At 43.0% G+C, this 23957-nt stretch overlaps 1 protein-coding gene across 2 annotated transcripts in view; it reads left to right on the top strand.

The window, feature by feature from the left end:
• The window catches only part of LOC112253148 (heterogeneous nuclear ribonucleoprotein L-like), a 63980-nt gene extending 53069 nt beyond the window's left edge, over window positions 1-10911 (top strand). The window contains exons 7-13 of one of the 2 annotated variants that reach the window (XM_024425121.2): window positions 2436-2501; window positions 3347-3561; window positions 7359-7480; window positions 7631-7832; window positions 8376-8433; window positions 8537-8635; window positions 9272-10911. In XM_024425121.2, the coding sequence (XP_024280889.1) occupies window positions 2436-2501; window positions 3347-3561; window positions 7359-7480; window positions 7631-7832; window positions 8376-8433; window positions 8537-8635; window positions 9272-9327 (818 nt within the window). In that variant the 3' untranslated portion in view covers window positions 9328-10911. Of the gene's footprint in view, window positions 1-2426; window positions 2502-3346; window positions 3562-7358; window positions 7481-7630; window positions 7833-8375; window positions 8434-8536; window positions 8636-9271 lie in introns of both variants that reach the window. The other variant, XM_024425120.2, reaches the window with a different exon arrangement.
• The last annotated feature ends 13046 nt before the right edge of the window (window positions 10912-23957 follow it).

Here is a 23957-nt window from a genome sequence, read left to right as displayed (position 1 = left end):
CCGAAGGTAAAAATCGTTCTTCCCTGGAACGAGGCAGTTGACCCACTGTTCCTAGACCATCATTGAAAATAATATGTTTTTTCTTAACTGACTTGCCTAGTTAAATGAATAAAATAAAATGTAGTTTACGCTGTTACTCCTCGCATTTCCAGGCATTTCCAGACAGGGCAGGTCGCAGGGAAGAAAACAATAAACAGCAGGGATCTAGACAGCCACAAACCTGGGACAATCCGTGGTCTCTGCCACAATGGCTATCTGCATAGCTGGCTGTGTTTATACTCTCAAGAAAACACCTCTAGCTTGATAGGCAGCTAGCTATCATTTAGGCTAGCTGCTACACCAAGCAGCTCCTCAGACCCGGCCTTGGTTGGCAGGATCCCTGGACAGATAGTAGCAGACCCATCAACTGATGCCAACCATGTCGCGGGACTCAAACTCAAAAGGTAGCTAGCTAGTAACCAAACTTTCAAAACTTTCCAAAACAACAAACCGAGCTCTCCCGAGCTCTCCCTCGTTCCGCGGTCAGTGTTGTGCGGTGCGTTCAAGACAACTGGAGGCTAGAGGATGGGCAGCTGCTCAGTGTAAAGCTGAGCGTACAGCAGGGGTCTGCAGTCTCTCCGTGGGAGTTCTTAATGATGGATAGTTTTCCCTTCTACCAAGAGGACGAGGAGAGTAGAGGAAATAGGGGATTTGTGAGGGGAGGGGGGATTTGAGGGTATTCGTGACTTGATTGTTGAGGGAGCGGCCGTAGCTTGAGCTGGGAGGGGCCGTAGGGTGAGATGGGAGGGGGGGTTTAGGTGATTTATGCTTGCACAGCAGATAAAACAATGAACCTTGCTGCACATCCCTGATTTGTGACTGAAGGTCACTGTCTGTTTGATGAGCTTTCTCTCTCTCAATAATCCAGTACTGGTACCCCTGTATATAGTCTCGTTATTTTTATGTCATTTTCTTGTGTTACTTTTTGATTTTATTTTTTTGCTTTATTTTTTACTTCCCATTGGGTGGTGCACAATTGTCCCAGCATCGTCCGGTTAGGGGAGGGTTTGGCTGGGGTAGGCCGTCATTTTAAAATAAGAATTTGTTCTTAACTGACTTGCCTAGTTAAATAAAGGTTAAAAAGATAATGATACTTTAGTTTATTTAGTAAATATTTTCTTAACTCTATTTCTTGAACTGCATTGTTGGATAAGGGCTTGTAAGTAAGCATTTCACGGTAAGGTCTACCTACACCTGTTGCATGTGGCACGTGACAAATAACATTTGATTTGAATATTTGATTTGAACTATTATTAGGCATGTTGAGGGCTCCTTTGGGACAGTTCTTGTGGGAGATGGGACTGCAGCTGCTCTTTGTCTATCCTGTGCCTCCATGTATCTCACTGTGATTCTGTGACAGATGTGAACTGACTGTATGATGATGTAACACAGGTTGATGTTGTGCACTTGTGCTGAAAGAGACAACCTGTGCCAATAAAGCCAAGACCTCAGTGAGAGGGTTGCTGACTGTTCACGCTAGTGATGTAATTCAGGTACTGTTCCTCCACCAATCTTTGTATTACAAATGTAACAATGTTTTCCCCCTATTTAAAATGTGATATTTTATGTTGTTTCTTTCTATTCTTGTGTTTTCTCTCTACTGTTCCTTGTCTATAGGTTGTGAAGGATTTAAATGGTATTTTATTAAAGTGAATTGCCGTTGGGGTTAACAGTAGGACCTACTTTTTAAAACATGTATTGGCGTCTTCTTCTCTCTGTGTGTATTAGTACAACATAGTACTACTATTTGAAGTACTACTATGGTAAAGGTACAACTGTGGATGCATTATAGTCCTTCTAATGCAAATTATTACCAGGAGCATGCTCTAATAGAGCGGCAGGTGTTGGGCCAGTAACTGAAAGGTTGCTTGTTTGAATACTGGAGCCGACAAGGTGAAACATCTGTTGCTGTGCCCTTGAGCAAGGCACTTAACCCTAATTGCTCTAGGGGTGCTGTACAATGATGACCCCACTCTTTGTGGGTGTCTCAGGGGGAGTTGGGATATGCAAGAAGCACATTTCCATTATACACTTGTGTTAACAGGACAAATATAAACACCCCAAAAAATAATTATTATGTGTGTTAATCAATAGCATTTTTTCCATATGTAGCTTTGACTTCATTATTGTGCCATGTTGTGCCCTATGCCTGCACTGTTACTATGTGAACATGTAATGTAAAGTAAGATGTCAACAGAGAGTGGGTTTCCCCAGTCGGTGTACTCATACTCACCTGTAATGTCACAGGGTTTCTGTCGCCTCTAATTATTCTGCTTCTTTACTTCCAATGACCTTTCCATCAGTGTGTCTATGTGAATAGTACCTATTTCAATTTGTAACCCAGAGCCATTTACCTCATACTCTCTCCCTATGTTGTGAATGTGTTGATGTTTCAGAGCGTGGGAAGGGCAGGCAGGCCATACTGGGGGAGCACCCGTCCTCTTACGGAGACAATGGATACGGTAAGATCCCGCCTCTCAGCACCAAAACACTACCATATTACTTAGTGTATCGGCTTCCTCCATCTCTAGACACAGACTGCTACATTGTCCACTCTATCCACACAGACTGCTACATTATCCACTCTATCCACACAGACTGCTACATTATCCACTCTATCCACACAGACTGCTACATTATCCACTCTATCCATACAGACTGCTACATTATCCACTCTATCCATACAGACTGCTACATTATCCACTCTATCCATACAGACTGCTACATTATCCACTCTATCCATACAGACTGCTACATTATCCACTCTATCCACACATACTGCTAAATGATCCACTCTAACCACACAGACTGCTACATTATCCATCCCATCCATACAGACTGCTACATTATCCACACTCCCCATTCCTCAGGTGAAACCCTGCCCAACCACCTCTATGCCTCGGATGGTATAGATTCCCAACCTTATCTGAAGGTGAGAGGAGTAGAGAGTACAGACCTCCCACCCTGCTTTGTCTCCAGAGGCTACCCATATGTAACCCACCTCCAGACTAGTTTTACCATCAGGGTTGTGTTTAGTAGGATCAAATAGGATCAAACAGGATACGAAAGTAGTAGCTGGCCTCCTCCATTTCAAAATGTTTTATCCCGTTTCATGCCTAAATCAAATGAAATGTAATTATATAGCCCTTCTTACATCAGCTGATATCTCAAAGTGCTGTACAGAAACCCAGCCTAAAACCCCAAACAGCAAGCAATGCAGGTGTAAAAGCACCTACTGAACACAACTAAGGTGGAAGTGAAAGTTGTAACCCCTCCTCCTCCTTTCCCCTTGGGTTTTGTATTCCAGGGTCACACTGCCCCCTGCTGCCTCTCCCAGGGAACAGCAGGTACAAGCTGAGCTCCCACGACATCCCAGAGGTAGTGGCTTACCCCCTGCCCCAAAGCTCCTCCTACAACAACCACGGCTCTAGCTCTGTCGCCATGGTGAGCGGCCTGCACCCCACCAAGATGAACTGCACCCGCATCTTCAACCTTTTCTGTCTCTATGGCAACATCGAAAAGGTCAGCAGCAGAGATCCACCTTAGGAGGGACTTGAGGGCATCCATGTGTTTGTGATAGTTTGAGTGTGAATGAACATTTCTTTGATGAATTCATTTTTTGTTGTTGTCAGTGTGTGTTATTCTGTTTGAAGTATTTCTGTTTGAAGTAGGTGTGCTAAAGCAGTAGTTCTCAAATCTCTCCTGGGGACCCACAACTGTTCCATGGATATAATCTATTCCAGAGCACATCTGATTCATGGCGCCGGAGAAGATGGTTGATGTTTTACGTGCTCCTAACCAACTGTGTTTTCTTTCTCATTTTTTTTTCGTTGTTTGTAACTTATTTTTTAAAACTTATTCTGTACATAATGTTGCTATGACCGGAAATAACTTCTGGACATCAGAACAGCGATAACTCACCATGAACTGGCAAAAGCTTTTTTTTTCTTTAATGAGTCCGACGAGCCCGATGTGAAAGACAATACTGCTTTCCCGGGAACAGGCCCAAATCCCCATAATTTGCGTGAGAATTCGTAGGCGATCGAATGAACCCCCACTGCCTTCTGTTCTACTAGCTGACATGCAATCATTGGAAGAAAAAAAACAATGACCTACGAGGAAGATTAAACTACCAACGGGACATTTAAAAACTGTAATATCTTATGCTTCACTGAGTCGTGGCTGAACAGCGACATTATCAACATACAGCTGGCTGGTTATACTCTGTATCGGCAGGATAGAACAGCTGCGTCTGGTAAGACAAGAGGGGGGCGGACTATGTATATTTGTAAACAAATTCTAAGAAAGTCTCAAGGTTTTGCCCGCCTGAGGTAGAGTATCTCATGATAAGCTGTAGACCACACAATCTACCTAGAGAGTTTTCATCTGTATTTTTTGTAGCTGTCTACATACCACCACAAACCAATGCTGGCACTAAGACCACGCTCATTGAGCTGTATTCCTCCATAAGCAAACAGGAAAACACTCATCCAGAGGCGGCGCTCCTAGTGGCCCGGGACATTAATGCAGGGAAACTTAAATCCGCTTTACAAAATTTATATTGGCATGTTAAATGTGTAACCAGAGGGAAAAAAACTTGAGACCACCTTTACTCCACACACAGAGACGTGTACAAACCTCTCCCTTGCCCTCCATTTGGCAAATCTGACCATAATTCCATCCTCCTTATTCCTGCTTACAGGCAAAAATTAAAGCAGGAAGCACCAGTGACTCGGTCAATAAAAAAGTGGTCAGATGAAGCAGATGCTAAGCTACAGGACTGTTTCGCTATCACAAACTGGAACATGTTCCGGGATTCTTCTGATGGCATTGAGGAATACACCACATCAGTCACTGGCTTCATCAATAAGTGCATCGATGACGTCGTCCCCACAGTGACCAAACGTGCATACCCCAACCAGAAGCCATGGATTACAGGCATCATCCGCACTGAGCTAAAGGCTAGAGCTGCCGCTTTCAAGGAGCAGGACTCTAACCCGGAAGCTTATAAGAAATCCCACTCTGCCCTCTGATGAACCATCAAACAGGCAAAGTGTCAATACAGGACTAAGATTGAATTGTACTACACCAGCTCTGACGCTCGTCAGGTGTGGCAGGGCTTACAAACCATTACAGACTACAAAGGGAAGCACAGCCGAGAGCTGCCCAGTGACACGAGCCTACCAGACGAGCTAAACTACTTTGATGCTCACTTTGAGGCAAACAACACTGAAACATGCATGAGAGCACCAGCTGTTCTGGACGACTGTGTGATCACGCTATCCGCAGCCCGATGTGAGTAAGACCTTTAAACAGGACAACATTCACAAGGCTGCAGGGCTATACGGATTATCAGGATGTGTACTACGAGCATGCGCTGACCAACTGGCAAGTGTCTTCACTGACATTTTCAACCTCTCCCTGTCCGAGTCTGTAATGTTTTAAGCAGACCACCATAGTCTCTGTGCCCAAGAACACTAAGGTAACCTGCCTAAATGACTACCGACCCGTAGCACTCACGTATGGAGCCATGAAGTGCTTTGAAAGGCTGATCATGGTTCACATCAACACCATTATCCCAGAAACCATTCCAATTTGCGTACCGCCTTAACAAATCCACAGATGATACAATCTCTCTTGCACTCCACACTGTCCTTTCCCACCTGGACAAAAGGAAAACCTATGTGAGAATGCTATTCATTGACCACAGCTCAGCATTCAAGACCATAGTGCCCTCAAAGCTCATCACTAAGCTAAGGACCCTGGGACTAAACACCTCCTTCTGCAACTGGATCCTGGACTTCCTGACGGGCCGCCCCCAGGTGGTAAGGGTAGGTAACAACACATCCGCCACACTGATCCTCAACACAGGGTACCCTCAGGGGTGCGTACTCAGTCCCCTCCTGTACTCCCTGTTCACTCATGACTGCACGGCCAGGCATGACTCCAACACCATCATTAAGTTTGCTGATGACACAACAGTAGTAGGCCTGGTCACCGACAACGACGAGACAGCCTATAGGGAGGAGGTCAGAGACAACAACCTCTCCCTCAACGTGATCAAGACAAAGGAGATGATTGTGGACTACAGGAAAAGGAGGACAGAGCACGCCCCCATTCTCATCAACGGGGCTGTGGTGGAGCAGGTTGAGAACTTCAAGTTCCTTGGTGTCCACATCACCAACAAACTACAATGGTCCAAACACACCAAGACAGTCGTGAAGAGGGCACGGCAAAACCTATTCCCCCTCAGGAAACTAAAAAGATTTGGCATGGGTCCTGAGATCCTCAAAAGGTTCTACAGCTGCAACATCGAGAGCACTGGTTGCATCACTGCCTGGTATGGCAACTGCTCGGCCTCCGACCGCAAGGCACTACAGAGGGTAGTGCGTACGGCCCAGTACATCACTGGTGCCAAGCTGCCTGCCATCCAGGACCTCTACACCAGGCGTTGTCAGAGGAAGGCCCTAAAAATAGTCAAATACTCCAGCCATCCTCGTCATAGACTGTTCTCTCTGCTACCACACGGCGAGCGGTACCGGAATGCCAAGTCTATGTCCAAGGGGCTTCTAAACAGCTTCTACCCCCAAGCCATAAGACTCCTGAACATCTAATCAAATGGCAAGCCAGACTATTTCCATTGCCCCCCCAACCCCTCTTTTACGCTGCTGCTACTCTCTGTTATTATCTATGCATAGTCACTTTAATAACTCTACCGGCATGTAGCCTAGTGGTTAGAGGGTTGGGCCAGTAACTGAAAGGTTGCTAGATTGAATCCCTGAGCTGACAAGGTAAAAATCTGATGTTCTGCCCCTGAACAAAGCAGTTAACCCACTTTTCCTAGGCCGTCATTGTAAATAAGAATTTGTTCTGAAATGACATGCCTAGTTAAATAAAGGTTAAATTAAATAAATAAATAAACCTACATGTACATATTACCTCGACTAACCGGTGTAGTCTCGCTATTGTTATTTTACTGCTGCTGTTACTTACTTACTTACTTGTTCCTTTTATTTTATTTCTTAGTCTTATTAGTATTTTTTAAACTGCATTGTTGGTTAGGGGCTTATAAGTAAGCATTTCACTGTTGTATTCAGCGCATGTGACTAATAAAATTAGATTTGATTCAAATTGTCAACTAATTATCAAGCCCTTGACTAAGTCAATCAGGTTAGCTAGTTCAGGGTGAAACAAAATTGTGAAATGTCTGGCTGGCCCCGAGGAGAGGTTTGAGAACCACTGTGCTAAAGGTGTATGTAGCTATATAGTATTTGAGGCTTGCTATGCACATCATGTGTCTAAATCTGTGTGTGTGGCAGGTGAAGTTCATGAAGAGTGTCCCGGGCACTGCCCTAGTAGAGATGGGGGATGAGTATGCAGTGGACAGGGCCATCACTCACCTCAACAGCATCAAGGTGTTTGGCAAGCGGCTTAATGTCTGGTGAGTGTCCTTGTTAGCATGTTAGAGGATATCTTAGCACCTGCAGTATTCAACCACGGAATTAATGTTATTATCTAGTATCTTTTTACTCATTCTTTGTATTCCATTCCCTTCCTCTCCATTTCTCTCTCTCTCTCTCTCTCTCCCCAGTGTGTCCAAGCAGCATGCGGTCATACCCAGTCAGGTGTTTGAACTGGAGGACGGCAGCAGCAGCTATAAGGACTTTGCCATGACCAGGAACAACCGCTTCACCAGCCAAGGCCAGGCCTCCAAGAACATCATCCAGCCACCCTCCTGTGTGTTGCACTACTACAACGTTCCTCCCTGCATCTCAGAGGACCAGCTACTGAGGGTAGGGCTGTAATGATGTCAATGGTAGCGATAGGATGTGAGCAGAAGCCTGAGGGTTTGTGGGTCAAGGCTAGGGGATATAGGTAAGGTTTATGGTTAACTCCCATCCTGTGAGCTGCACTACTGCAACGTCCCATCTGAAAGTACCAGCTGCTGAGGTTATGGCTGGAATGACAGGGTTTCTGGGGAATGGGGAATAGAGAAGGGTTTCTGAGGTCTGTATGGGGTAGGGTTTAGCGTTGACTCTCATTCTGTGAGCTGCACTATTACAAGCCCCTCCCCCTACATTTCAGAGGGCCAACTGGATCTTGGAAGGAGGGTGGATATCTGATGTTTGGTGGATAGGAGGCCTAAGAGATTAAACTCTTTTGCTGAACAATTACTTCCATAGAAGAAGCGGACCACTGATGTATCTACCAGTCATTCACTGTCAATGATCTCTGTAGTTTGACCGTTATTAAAGAGCTCCATCTTGTGGATGTGGTTAGAAAAACATGAGCTCTGTTTCAGCTGCCCTTGTTGACTGTTGTTTGATTTCTTACAGCTATGCTCAGAGCATGATGTGCCGGGTTTCACCAAGTTCAAGATGTTTGATGCAAAGCGTAAGTTTATCATTTTGTTCACTTTTTTTATTTTGTTAGGCTGTTGAAGGAGTTAGCTGTACTGCCATACTTAAGTTGTCCTACTGTCCTCTCTTGTCATCAGCCTCCTCCAAAACTATCTCTGGGTTGTTAGAGTTTGACTCCAAGACGCACGCGGTTGAGGTCTTGACCGTCCTAAACCACTACCAGATCAGAATACCAAGTAAGTGACCAGATGGCCTTGCTTTCCTCAACAGTGACCGCACTCTAGCACCAAACACTCCACCGTTAGTAGTCACTCTCAGTGGGATAACTGAGTGTGTCACATAGTCAGAGAAATGCCCAGAGAAATTGGATTCAGACCAAATTTACCTGAAGACTAAATCCTATCTTACATTCAATCTACCCCTTTCCCTTTACTGCACTGGCCTAGTCTGTCTTATTGCCCCACTATTATTCCTGAGTGAAATAGCATGGGGGACATGTTATAAAATCCAAGGGGGAGAATGCTGTCAATGCTGTCTGTTCTAGAAGCAGGTGGTTGGTTTTCACAATATTTATCCTCTCTGTTGGTTGGCTCCACAGGTGTTTCAGCCTGGCCCTAGGTGTGTGTGTGTGTGTGTGTGTGTGTGTGTGTGTGTGTGTGTGTGTGTGTGTGTGTGTGTGTGTGTGTGTGTGTGTGTGTGGGGGGGGACCAGACTTAACGCTGCTGTGTTCAGAATTCTCCCTGCCAATGTCCCCAACAGGGTGAACATGTGTGTGGGCATGCCATGTGAGCATGTGTGTTTGTTTATGTGTAGGAATATGTGTGAGTGTGTGTATAGTAGGTGTGTAACCCAGTGTGTCTGACCTTTTCCAGATGGCTCTAACCCCTACACCCTGAAGCTGTGCTTCTCCACGTCCTCTCACCTCTGAGGAACTCAGGACCAGGGCACCAGCAGGACTGACCAGAGCCCAGTAGGAGATGGAGAGAGAGAAAGGATGGGGCTGGGAGGGACAGAGTACTGAGCTAACAAGACACTGAGACTCACTGTCTCCCGTTGAAGTGGAGAAGACTACTGAAACACACAAGTGTGAAACACTGGAAAATTGCTGAAGAGGTTTTCTCTTGTACCTCTTATTTTCTAGTATTTTCTGTTCTGTTAGTTTTTAAGTTGTCTCTATATAGAGAGAGCCAATCAGAACTAAGAACAGAGAGACGACACCCTCTCTTCCCAGCATCCATTGAGGCTGAGCATGGTACTGTAATGTAACAGATGACCCCTGAAAAGACTTGTTGTGGACAGAATGTGATTACTTGCCAATTTTTGCATTGTGTTCGAAGACTGAATAGAGGACGTCCAATATGCATCCATGCTGGTAAAGACTATCCAAAATGGTCGCCATATTTATGGGTTGACAGTGCTGCATTTATGCTCACCTTATTTACCTGAGCAGCAGAAACTCAGTCGGTACTTCAGTGGAACAATGTGTCAATATGAATTAAAAATCGCACTGTAACATGTAAATGTGTATATAATTGAAATGAAAGCTCTGCTATAGAGGGTTGGGACAGGGGAGCGGGTGATATTATTCATCTTATTTGAGGTCATTGTGTCAGCAGGTGTTTTGCTTTGGAGTGGACCGTTTAATGATGCGTTTTAGACACTGTGTTTGTACGATGTTTACACATGAAGAGCCCATGGTCTGTGTAGTATGTCAGTGTTTTGGGGCACACTGTTTGAATGTTAGTACTGGGTTCAGTGTAGTATCATGGCTCGCCTGCACTGGTTCAGTGTCAGTAGTTTTGTACATTCAGACTGTTTTAGTGTTTAGTGACACGCCGATATGTCTTATGTTCACAAAATGGCTGTATCCAGAATCATTATACATCACCCCTAGCTCTTTGCCTCATTAATGAGCAAATATTTTGATATTAATTAGTATATTTAAAACATTTATGGACATTTTCAGATGTCCTAATCCCTCAAATACCTAAGGTTATTTGGGAACAGCCCTGTCAAAGAGTGTAACAAATAATATGACTACAAATTCTTAGCACAACAAACTTGGAATTCCATTTTACTTGCAAAATAAGGAAATGACATGTTAAAGCCAAATTCCATTGGTCTACTCTGTATGTACTATTGTATAACATGAGCAATTACATACAGTACAAACCTTAAGGTGTTAATCAACCTTTCTGCAAGTAGCAAATTGCTATTGTATCTACTGCAGGGGAGGCTTTTCCAGGCACAGGATCAGGTTTGATTGGTTCTGGATGCATCCTGAGAACGTGACATTCATTAAGCATTCAACAGTCTACAGATCCTCTTACATTTTATTATTCCAGAATTGTTCCACATTCCGACTTCAATTTCAAAAGCCTGGAGTTACCATAAACAGCAGTCTTGTGCTTAAGTTCATGTTATCATCAAATGTAAGACACTACACGCATGTTCAGGTGGGTAGATCCCATGACTTCCATGTCTGACTGGTCATTAAATGGCGTTGTATCTATGGCTTTGTGGTGGATTTTATGGAGTTTTGTGATCTGTGCCAGTGTTAGTCACTGGAGTGACACCAGAATAGTATCCTCATGCACACTACTGATTGTGCATTCTCCTGCCCTATGAGCTTTGAGAACACACTACAATGAATTCCCTTAAACTTCAGAGGATCCCTCTGCACACAAATGTATCTCTAAGGGCATAACTTGTTCAAATAGAACACTGCAGCCTTTGCTTTCCAGAGTCCCTATTGTCAATAAAGGAACGTAGCTTCCCACAGCTAAAGCTTTACTTTTCATGACTTGACAAGAAGGCACTTTACATTGTAATGGGAGAGCTGGTTGGAAGGATATGAGAAAGAACAGGACAGGCGAGGATGAAACTGAGACACACACAGTAACATTATTAATGATAGTTATTTTCCCTGTGCTCAGCTAGTGACATGTACTTGAATAACAAACATGACTTGCTCTTTCAACTCTTAACACTAAGAAAAACACAAACTTATACAAACCCATGTGGGCACACACTGACAAACACCTCTCTCTCCTATCTCTCTCTTTTTCACACTCCAGCCTCGTCTCTAGCTTTGCTGCACACTCCTACACACACCCTTGGTGCCCAGTAATCTGTTGGGGAACGCTGGTCTCTCGTGACCCTCTCTCTAAATTTACAGCTGCCTGTTGCTGTTCCCTGTGTGGGTCTCTCATATTTCTCTAGCCGGCTGCGACACTAATAATAGCAGTGCTGCGACACAGATTACTCCAGTCTGAGCCGAGGAGGGTACCTCTCTCTCTCTCTGCTGGGGCCTTTTCTAGTTCCCTGGCTTTCTTTATTTAGCCACTGACCCGTTTCTCTTTTCTCTTTGGAACAGAGGGCAGGTCACAGGCTCATTAGCATATTAAGGCTGTATGCATGTTTTTATCATGACTGGGTCTTATGGTCAGCACTTAATCAGAGTATTATGAGTGTTATACTGAAGGTGATAAAAAAATACAGCAAGGATTTAGGAAGGAGGAAGATAGTAGCTCATATGAATTTACACAGACTTCACATGAGCAGAGAGGGAGGGACTGTAATAAGAAAGTCAGAATAAGCACAGACGTCCTCCAGCTCTTTGTGTCCCAGTTTTCTAGGTTAGCCAGGCCGATCTATGTAAACAGGTGCCCTTGAGCCCAGAGATACCCAGAGAGATACTTGTCTCTTCAAAGGTGCGATTCCCACTAACCGCTCCATTATGATTCTAGCCTCACATGTCACTCTTGACAGCTCTCCTGTAAACTGACAGCTACCTCTGATTCTCTGTCCATGAAAGCCACATATATGACATTTTATAACTGCAGAAGAACATGTCTCACGCAGGGGAAAAGTCCTTTGGGAGAACCGAAAATGTCACATTTAATCCTGGGATGGAAGGGGGATCTCCTGGCTCAGTAGTCCTGGCAATTGGACGTATGTGTTTGTGCATGCGTAGGCCTATGTGTGTGTTTATCACGTGTGTGTGTGTTGATCCAGTGCCACCTGCCTGGATATCCGACCGCAGTCTTTTTCTCAGGTCCAGTAAATCTCTTATGGCTATGTGAGGGGTTATTTGAGGACAGCTGTGAATCCCACCCGGAGCCATCCGGCGGACTGTGACACCTCGCCAGTCCAGCATCGCTGACCAGTGAACCCTGGCCAAGACCTTGTCACATGGGTCTTACAGTGTGTGCATCAATGGAGATTGTATATGAGGAGTACTCTAAGGTAATGTGTTTATACAGCTTTAAGGACACATTATATTTATTTGACAGGGATGCGTTTAATACGAAAAAATGGTGTGAAACATAACGGTGCTGTTCTGAACGACCAGTTGAACGACCAGTGAGGGGTTGGGTTGTTGGTTGTGGAACGCTTTCAGCATGGCCGCTACGCCTGAAATACTTTCACTCATTGCTTCAAGCCACACCCCTCCACATTCACCAAACGGAGTAAATGTACTTCAAAGTCTGTTCTAGAAAGTTGAAGAACGTTTTGGGCAAACACACCCCAGGTGTGTTATAATCCTCTGCTACCCCACCGGGATATGATTAAAACATAATTACATCAAGATATTTTGGTCTTTGACCGAAGGCCTCATACATCATTTAAAATGTACTAGTTATTTTGGGGGAGCTATAGTTAGCTATTTATTTTATGTCTGTGTAATTGCAAGCACTTCCTTAGGCATCAGTAAAAAGAATACCCCTACGAGGTAAACGTATTAACCTTTATGAAAATGAGCTCTTGAGAAATCCATTACAATACACAATATTATTATATTAACTTCCTAACACTCAGCCCAATTCTAAACAAACTCCTTTATAAACTCAGCAAAAAAAGCAACGTCCCTTTTTCAGGACCCTGTTTTTCAAAGATAGTTCGTAAAAATCCAAATAACTTCACAGATCTTCATTGTAAAGGGTTTAAACACTGTTTCCCATGCTTGTTCAATGAACCATAAACAATTAATGAACATGCACCTGTGGAACGGTCGTTAAGACACTAACAGCTTAGGCAATTAAGGTCACAGTTCTGAAAACTTAGGACACTAAAGAGGCCTTTCTATTGACTCTGAAAAACACCAAAAGAAAGATGCCCAGGGTCCCTGCTCATCTGCATGAACGTGCCTTAGGCATGCTGCAAGGAGGCATGAGGACTGCATATGTGGCCAGGGAAATAAATTGCAATGTCCGTACTGTGAGACGCCTAAGACAGCGCTACAGGGAGACAGGACGGACAGCTGATCATACTCGCAGTGGCAGACCACGTGTAGCAACACCGGCACAGGATCGGTACATCCGAACATCACACCTGCGGGACAGGTACAGGATGGCAACAACAACTGCTCCAGTTACACCAGGAACGCACAATCCCTCCATCAATGCTCAGACTGTCCGCAATAGGATGAGAGAGGCTGGACTGAGGGCTTGTAGGCCTGTTGTAAGGCAGACATCACTGGCAACAAGTCGCCTATGGGCACAAACCCACCGTTGCTAAACCAGACAGGAATGACAAAAAGTGCTCTTCACTGACGATTCGCGGTTTTGCCTCACCAGAGGTGATGGTCGGATTATCGTCGAATGAGCGTGTACTCTGGAGAGGGATCGATTTGGAGATGGAGGGTCCGTCATGGTCTAGGGCAGTGTCATCGGACTGAGCTTGTTGTCATTGCAGGCAGTCTCAACGCTGTGCGTTACAGGGACGACATCCTCCTCCCTCATGTGGCACCCTTCCTGCAGGCTCATCCTGACATGACCCTCCAGCATGACAATGCCACCAGCCATACTACTCATTCTGTGCGTAATTTCCTGCAAGACAGGAATGTCAGTGTTCTGCCATGGCCAGCGAAGAGCCCGAATCTCAATCCCATTGAGCACGTCTGGGACCTGTTGGATCGGAGGGTGAGGGCTAGGGCCATTTGCAGGTGCCTTGGTGGAAGAGTGGGGTAACATCTCACAGCCAGGGTACTTAATACAGCTGGTGGCCACATCAGATACTGACTGTTACTTTTGATTTTGACCCCCCTTTGTTGAGGGACACATTATTCCATTTCTGTAAGTCACATGTCTGTGAAACTTGTTCAGTTTATGTCTCAGTTGTTGATTTTTGTTATGTTCATACAAATATTTACACATGTTAAGTTTGCTGGAAAAAAACGCAGTTGACAGTGAGAGGACGTTTCTTTTTTTGCTGAGTTTATAACTCCCATGAACCCTGGGGAAAGAGCCAAGTTCAAACCCTGCCAATGCAAACACACTAACTGAGAAATTAGTTTGTGGAAGTCTGACTAGCTGAAATAGTCAAACAAAGGCTTGTCCTGTCCTTGTTTTTTGAATTGTGTCAGTGTTGAAGGATTACAATGCATATGTCTCATATTTTGCAACTAGTCCGTTTGCTATTTATCACATCATGGACCTCCACATCTAGCACTTACTGTATGGTGACTGATCATCACTGATCATCACATTTAGCATGCTCTTCTATGTCAGCTCTCCTATTCAGAATGAATTTACTGTGGAGGTTTGTCCTTGGCCTTGTTTTATTAGAGCATGAACACAAACAGTAGCAATCATTGATGCGATGCCGTGACTTTGTCGACTTTCAAACAACTGAAACAAAGGTCGGTGAAGACCTGAGCAATCTAGACTAGTCTGAAGCCTCCATACCTCGAGGGCCCTACTCCAGTTTTATTGTGTTTGTTCTGTTCCATAAGGAGACCATTACCTCAATCAACATCACTATACGTTTACTGCTCTTATCCAAATAGTGATAGTAGGCAGCAGATGATATGACGTCAGGTAAATAACAGAATGTTATTGCACCTCTCAACTGAAGATGTTTATTGCTTTTTAAAGTGCCTCAATGATCCCTAAGTACTAACCATAACGGCTAGACAAAGATAAACCGACACAGAATCCATTCAGCTCCATGGGCAATACTGTATATGCACATTTTTCAGTAGCTTTTGTGATTTCCTTAGTCACTCTACGGTGGATCTACAGTTGCTGAAGGCGTCTCAAGTTCCCACCTCATCCTCTCTGACCTCCTTTTCTCCTCAAATTGTCTAGAGAGCAGTGTGGGTAGAGGATAGTTATGTAAATAGATCTAGCAGTTTCTCTCAAGTGCAATGTGGGTAGTGGCAAGCCTGTTCTCCTCTGAGTAATACAGAAGGGTTTTTCTCTCCCCCTCACCTCTGCTACTCCTTCTAAAATCAAAAGGCAAAGTACAAAATATGGGTATAATCAGAGACAACTTCTCTGGGCTTATAACCAGCAGGAACACCATACTGCAGCCTACAGTACTGTCATTTTATTTCCCTCTTCTGGCTTTAAAAATGCTCTGCTAAGCTTGAGACATTAGTCAACCAAACTGAGACCTCCTTTCTGTGTAGCCTATTTTGGACGACCCGGTCTCTTCTGCAACTCCTCATTTGAGAAACACCGCCACGTCTAATATTTATGAATGTGAGAAAGGCGTTTGGAAACTTGCATAACTAGTTTCTATCTTAGCCACAGAAAGCTAGAAGCTGTGTAGCGTCTACATTATTTATTTTTAGGAGAATCTACTATTGACATAAACATTAATATATTAGAAATTAGTTATCTAAAATGAAAGCTAATAAAATGAAAACAAATAAAGGACTACTGTGGAAGACGATTTCTGGCAATGGGCTAAAAGAGGCTTGGCTCCTGAGTCATATATTAAGTAATATAATCATATAATTGATACAGACTGCACTCCCAGGCAGTTCTAGATTGTTAATACAGCAAGAGTAGCTGTAGCCTGTTATCACAAACCATGAGAAGGAGAGAGAGAAAAGAGTAGGAAGCAGAGAGAGGAGACAATGATTTATTGATCAGACTGTACTTCACTCACTACTTCTTTTTGTTTTAATCACATTGCTTGTAATGACTATAATGGGCGGTTGTATCATGCCTCATTTTCAAAGTTAACTCTGCCACATAGAGCAGGCATATCCTTAGGAAATGTGATGACATTTCACCATCAGTGACCAAATTCAGTAGTGTACAAGATGTGTACATTTTCTAGACCCAAAAGAGAAATCTAAAGAGGATTCTGGAGCTGGAAAACAGAAAAAAGTGGACAATGGACATCAGCCCACTGATGGACTTGCCCTTCCTTTAAGACAGTGAGGAAGGAGTGTGTCGAGGAATTTTGGCGTCAAGTACAAACAGAGCCGTACTCCAGTAGCACTGGAGGTGAATTGGATGGGAATAAGGATGAATTACCTGAGGTGGCAGGTGTGGTGATGGTCATGATAAAGATGATTCTGGTCCAGTAGGGGTGACATTTTGGGAGAAAGTGGATCCCTACCTTTTGGCTGACCCATGTGTGGTTTCGGGTTGGGTGAGGCAGTTGGGTGCTGTTGAATTGGTGAAGGTGATCATTTTTTGTGTTTCTTGGTATTTGGTATTTTATTTGGAACCTCATTAGCTGTTGCAAAAGCAGCAGCTACTCTTCCTGGGGTCCACACAAAACATTAAACATTACATAATACAGAACATTAATAGACAAGAACAGAACTACATCAATAAAATAAATATATCAATACATATACAAACTAAAGTTAATGCGTTTGACCCATCAGTTAGGGGTGGTATACAGAAGATATCCCTATTTGGTAAAAGACCAAGTCAATATTATGGCACGAACAGCTAAAATAAGCAAAGAGAAATGACAGCCCTTCATTATTTTAAGACATGAAGTTCAGTCCGTGAAAGTTTCTTCAAGTGCAGTCACAAAAACCAACACTATGACGAAACTGGCTCTCATGAGGACCGACACAGGAAAGGAAGACCCAGAGTTATCTCTGCTGCAGAGGATATGTTCATTCGAGTTACAGGCCTCAGAATTTGCAACCCAAATAAATGCTTCACAGAGTTCAAGAAACAGACATCTCAACATCAACTGCTCAGAGGAGACTGCGTGAATCAGACCTTCATGGTCACATTTCTGCAAAGAAACCACTAGTAAACGACACCAATAAGAAGAAGAGACTTGCTTGGGCCAAGACAAATGAGCAATGGACATTAGACCGGTGGACATCAGTCCTTTGGTCTGATGAGTCCAAATTTTAGATTTTTGGTTCCAACCACCGTGTCTTTGTGAGACGCAGAATAGGTGAACAGATGATCTCTGCATGTGTGGTTCCCACCGTGATGCATTGGAGGAAGAGGTGTAATGGTGTGGGGGTCCTTTGCTGGTGACACTGTCATTGATTTATTTAGAATTCAAGGCACACTTAACCATCATGGGTACAACAGCATTCTGAAGTGATACGCAATCCCATCTGGTTTATGTTTAGTGGGACTATCATTTGTTTTTCAACAGGACAATGACCCAACACACCTCAAGGCTGTGTAGGGGCTATTTGACCAAGAATGAGTGTGATGGAGTGGTGTATCAGATGACCTGGCCTCCACAATCACCCAACCTCAACCCAATTAAGATGGTTTGAGATGAGTTGGGCCGCAGAGTGAAGGAAAAGCAGCCAACAAGAGCTCAGCATACATGGGAATTCCTTCAAGACTGTTGGAAAAGCATTCCAGGTGAAGCTGGTTGAGAGAATGCCAAGAGTGTGCAAAGCTGTCATCAAGGCAAAGGGTGGCTACTTTGAAGAATCTAAAATATATTTTGATATGTTTAACACTTTTTTGGTTACTACATGATTCCATATGTGTTATTTCATAGTTTTGATGTCTTCACTATTATTCTAAAATATAGAAAATAGTAAAAAATAAAGTAAACCCTTGAATGAGTAGGTGTGCCCAAATGTTTGACTGGTACTCTATGTTTTTTCAACAACAGGTTATGGTAATAATATCAAAGGCTGCACTGAAATCTAACAGTGTGCTGAGAGCTGGCAGCAAGCTGATAGGTCTGCTGTTGGAACCAGTAAAAGCCTCTTTACCACTCTTTGTTAGCAAAATTACTTTGGCTTCCCTCCAGGCCTGAGGATAAAGACATTCCTTTAGGCTCAGACATCTTAGGGCTAGGCCCCTATTTTCTCAATTTCCGCCTGAATGACGTGCCCAAAGTAAACTGCCTGTTGCTCAGGCCCTGAAGCCAGGATATTCATATAATTAGTACCATTGGAAAGAAAACACTTTGAAGCTTGTGGAAATGTTAAAAAATAATGTAGGAGAATATAACACAATAGATATGGAAGGAGTAAATCCAAAGAAAAACCAACCTGATTTAGAATGGCAAGTATAAGGTCATACTGAGAATTAGCTCCCTAGATGCAATTACTATGGCTTCCACAGGGTGTCAGCAGTCTATGTTCAAGGTTTCAGGCTTGTAACTTTGAAAACGAATAAGAATATCAGTTTTAGTACATGGACACAGTCTAGGAAATGTGTGTTTGCATGCGCCATGAAGACAGGACACACCTGCTAAAATTAGTTTCCTATTGAACATACTTCTTCCTGCAAGAAATATTATAGTTTGATTACATTTTAGGGTATCTGAGGAGTAAATAGAAATGTATTTTGACTTGTTGAATCAAAGTTTAGGGGTAGATTTTCGGATTCCTTTCTCTGCATGTTGAACGAGTGGATTACTCAAATCGATGGTGCCAACAAAACAGTCTTTTTGGGATATAAAAAATGGTCTTATCTAACAAAACGACACTACATGTTATAGCTGGGACCCTTTGGATGACAAATCAGAGGAAGATTTTCAAAAAGTAAGTGAATATTTAATCACCATTTGTGAATTTATGAAACCTGTGCCGGTGGAAAAAGTTTGATGTGGGGCGCTGTCCACAAGCAATCGCATGGCATGTTTTTGCAGTAATAACTACTGTAAATCGGACAGTGCAGTTAGATTAACAATAATTTAAGCTTTCAACCGATATAAGACACTTATATGTACCTAAATGTTTAATATCCACAATTTTTATGATTATTTATTTGAATTGCGCGCCCTCCAGTTTCACCAGAAGTTGTCCCGCTAGCGGGACGCCTAGGCTTAAGTTAAAGATATGACAGATATGAGAGACTATAGAGTCAGCTACCATCCTCAGTAGCTCTCAATCTAAGTTGTCAATGCCAGGAGGTTTGTCATTATTGATCGATAACAGTAATTTTTCCACCTCTCCCACACTAACTTTAAAAAATTCTAACTTGTAATGCTTTTCTTTCATTCTTTGTTTTGTTTATGGATAAATATGATGGCTCACTGTTCATTGTTGGCATTTCCTGCCTAAGTTTGCCCACTTTGCCAATGAAGACATTATAAAAAATAAGCATCAAATGGTTTTGTGATGAATAAGCCATCTGAATCGATGAAAGATGGAGTTGAATTTGTCTTTCTGGCCATAATTTAAATAAAAAGTACTCCAAAGTTTTTTTCCATCATTCTTTCATCATTGATCTTGGCTTCATAATATAGTTTCTTCTTCCTTTTGTTAAGTTTAGTGTTGTGTCTTTAGTATCCTTAATGTGATGACATGCTAGTTTATCAAATCGATTACCTAACGTTTAGTTGATTACATGATTGAATTAAATCATGCAACAATTCATTCATTAATGACCTGGGGCACCACGGAGAAGTTTATTTAATGAGTTCCATCTTACGAATGAACTCTTAGAGATCTAAAGATCTAATCAGTCATGAATTATTCTTTACCTTCTATCAGTCTCATCTGCATGTCGTAAAATTCTTGGTTATTTGCACGAACCCTAGTTTCCATAATGAGTCAGCAATATACAAATTGGCTTAATTATTTATTTACTACCTAACTAACTAATCACAGAAATACATTGGTTACTAACACAATGCATTGATAAGTCCCTAGGTGGCTAAGCCGATATGACTTGGCTTAATATGGCTTGGTAGACAAAAGGAAAGGGGGGCCTGAGAAAGAGCGGGAAAAACTAAATGGATTCACTACACACAGTCTATAATTATATTCATTGAAATGCTAATCCTTTGTACATGAACGGCCGCTCATTCGAGAATAATTGCAATTTATATAATTACGCCCGTATGTCGTTGTTGTCTCCTTGATCGTCCTGTAGTGTTCATCAGAGTCTGGTTAAATTGACCAGAAGTCATGTCTTTTGTGGTTGTAAGTGGTTAGAAGGATACTTCAGAGTACCATTCAGACATGTTGTCATAGAATAGATGCTTTGGCGGTTGTTGGTATTCTCGTTCTAGATTTACGTAATTTTTAGCTACAGACTAGTAATTATAACTAGTAATTATAAGTGCCTATGATACCCCCAGGGCACGTCATGACATTAGTCACATAATTGCTCAATATGCATTAGATCAGCCAGTCAGATATGTAGCCAGACTTATTAGCCACTCAAAAGTAGACCTCTCTGTTTACTTCACATACACTATCAAGCATTTCACACATATTATTTAGATACTGACTGCTAGGACTTGGTGGCCTATAGCAATGCCCTGAAATAAAAGGCTTTCGATGTGCCAAGTGAACCTGCAACCACAACACTTCAATAACACTTGACATAAGATCTTCTCTAAGCATTACAGGGATATGGCTCTGAATATATAAAGCAACATCTCCCCCAAAAGCATTCCTGTCTCTTCTATAGATGTTATATCATTGTACTGATACTGCTGTATCATCAAATGAATTATCTGAGTCTCAGAAATGGCAAATATATGAACGTTATCTGATGTTAGCAAGTTATTGATTTCATTAACCTTATTTCTAAGGCTACATATATTAACATGGGCCATTTTCAGCCCCTTCCTGGGTAGCTTATCAGAGATAGACATGATATGTACAAGAGCAAACAAAGCAAGAGAAAAAAATATACATTCAGCAATCCATGAATCAATTTGTGTGTGTGTGTGTGTGTGTGTGTGTGTGTGTGTGTGTGTGTGTGTGTGTGTGTGTGTGTGTGTGTGTGTGTGTGTGGTGTGTATAGGAAGATATACGTTCCTCTCAAGTTCTTGGCTCTTTCCAGAACAGCTACCTTGTCCTTCAACCTCAAGAACTTGACCACTATCGGACTGGGCCTGTGACCTGGGCTTATGATGGGTTTTCCAGTCCTGTGGACATGCTCAATCACCTCAATCTTCCTGTGGTCCATCTTCAATTTCTCAGAGATCATTTCCCTCACTTTGTCTTCAGATTCCATCCAGGTCTCATGTGGAGATTCTGCAATTCCATCCACAACCATGTTGTTCCGCCTTGATTGTCCCTCGAGTCTGATTTCTCAGTCATTGTTATCATGGATTCACACACAGATCTGATGTCCTCTCTCAATGACTTACAGATTACTGTCATCTTGCCATTCTACTGTTTCAACTCATCGAGCTAACCCGGAAGAACTGCAATCTGTTCTTCAGGTCCTGGACCTCTCTGGTCAGGTCGTCCATTCTTTTATTAGTTGAACTGAGCAGTATTCAGACAAAACACGAAGCTACTGTATATTCTTGTTGTAACACCTGATGGTAGAACTACCTTTGTTTGTTTAAAAGATCCTTCACCTGTGATAGTGAGACACCACTGTCCTCAATGGTGCTACCGCAGGCTTTGGTCTTTGTTTGGGCAGGGCAGGTCACAGGGAAGATTGAACAAAAATAACAGCAGGGATCTAGACAGCCACAAACCTGGGACAATCTGTGATCCCTGCCACAATGGCTAACCACGTCACGGGCTGCGTTCAAGCTCTCAAGAAAACTAGCAGCTAGGCTAGCTCCTACACCAAATAGCTTCTCAGACCCGGCCTTGGTCGGCGGGATCACTGGACTGAGAGTAGCAGGGAGAAGATTCCCGGTGTCTGTGAAGCCCGTCATTTGGTGCAACGCAGACTCAGTAGCGAGCGTTTCCACTACAAAGTAATGTTAGGATATATCAGTTATCCTATAAGAGCTTTTGTGCAGAACACACTACTGTGTTTCAGGTACCAAGCTTATGGTCATGTTGCAGCAGTATGTAGGAGGGAGATTCCTAGATGTGCAGAAGGGCATTGGACAAAGAAATGTGTAGTGTCGGTGAAAGAAGTTTACTATAGGGGTGCCCTTGTTGCTGGGGATCAGAAGTGTCCGGTGCGAGAGAGGCAGGTTGAGGTTGCCAGCGTCAGAGTTGTACAGAAGATGTCGTATACTGAGGCAGTGAAGAAAGTAGAGGAAGATGGGTTGAGGGTGAGGTATCCTAAGAGGCTCCCGGTGAGTAGTAGACCTTTGCCAGTACGAATGAAATGCAATTCAGTAAAGTTGGCTTTTTAGAGTACATTGCCATGGTTATAATCTGTACTGCAGAAATGAAACATTCATCACAAAAATAGATGTTATGGTGGCAGCTGCAGAGAAGTACTTGGGTTTACAAGATTTTACTGCAGAAGAGTTACAGGGTGTGTTGAATGGTAGTGTCCCGTCCTCCCTGGCTGTCGGTCAAAGTAGTGTAACGGGGAGGTGTTTTTTTAATGAATGTAAAGTAGACAGGGTCATTTTCATCATTTTCCCCCTTTTCCCTTTTTTTCATCACAGTGTAATGGATTTACACTCCAGTCCAATTGGTGGTGGAAATGCATATTTTTGGTAGAAGAAGGAGGAGGAGGCTCGTGGGAAAATGGCAGAAGTGGATGCTGAGTTCAAATCAAGCAGCGGGTCAAGTAAATTTGGTGAAGATGAATGTTCTGAATGGACAGTAGTATTGAAAACTGGAACAAAAAGGAAATGGTCTAAAATTGGAGTGGAGTGTGTGACTGATATTTTGATTCATTATATTTCTGAAGAACAGGGGAAGATTGCAGTGGGCCTCAAAAGAATGCGGACAACAGAAGTTTTGTGTTTTGAACTTCGGAGTAGAGCACGTGTCAAAGGAGTAATCTCAGGGGTGATGACGGATGTTCAGGTTGAATACATGAAGAGAATTCCTGCCATGGTTGGTGCCCAGTGTCTGACCTGCTGGGTGAATGAAGAAAAATAAGAAAGTCTGTCAGTCTTGTTGTTTTTTGATAAAGAGCAAATACCTACTCATGTGAAACTTGGTTATGTAAGATACGTCGTAAGAGTTTTCGTCCCCAAACCACTGCAGTGTAAGAATTGTAAAAGGATTTCGCCATGTTTCAAGTGTGTGCAGACGAACAGAGTATACTGAAGAACGATGTGTAGAACGACAACAGTGTTGCAATTCTGGTGGGGATCATGATTCTGAGCTCCTGGAATGCCCTGTAAGGGTGAAGGAGATTAAAGTGGCAAAAGTTAGAGCAGTCTAGCGAATCTCCTATGCAGGGGCGAAAAAAATAATTGAGAAAACAAGTGATGGTAGTGAAGATATGGTAGTGGATACACCACAGCCTGTAGTAAATGTTTGCTTCCAGACAAAAGATACCCTGTGTGGATTTTGTTGTGTTCATTGCCACAGTGATAAACTGTACAGCACAAGTCTCAAAGAAGTCTAAGAAACTGGACATTATTGTGGCTGCGGCAGAAAAGTTTTTGTGGACTTAAGGATTTTACATCTGAATACTTGCAAGGTGTACTGGCGCCGGAAGACCCACCCTCACAGGTTCCCCTTGTGCCTGT

The sequence above is a fragment of the Oncorhynchus tshawytscha genome, linkage group LG06 (genome assembly GCF_018296145.1).
Source record: "Oncorhynchus tshawytscha isolate Ot180627B linkage group LG06, Otsh_v2.0, whole genome shotgun sequence".
Taxonomy (NCBI): domain Eukaryota; kingdom Metazoa; phylum Chordata; class Actinopteri; order Salmoniformes; family Salmonidae; genus Oncorhynchus; species Oncorhynchus tshawytscha.
Note: the sequence above shows the minus strand (reverse complement) of the source record. Positions and strands in the feature narration are given on the sequence as shown.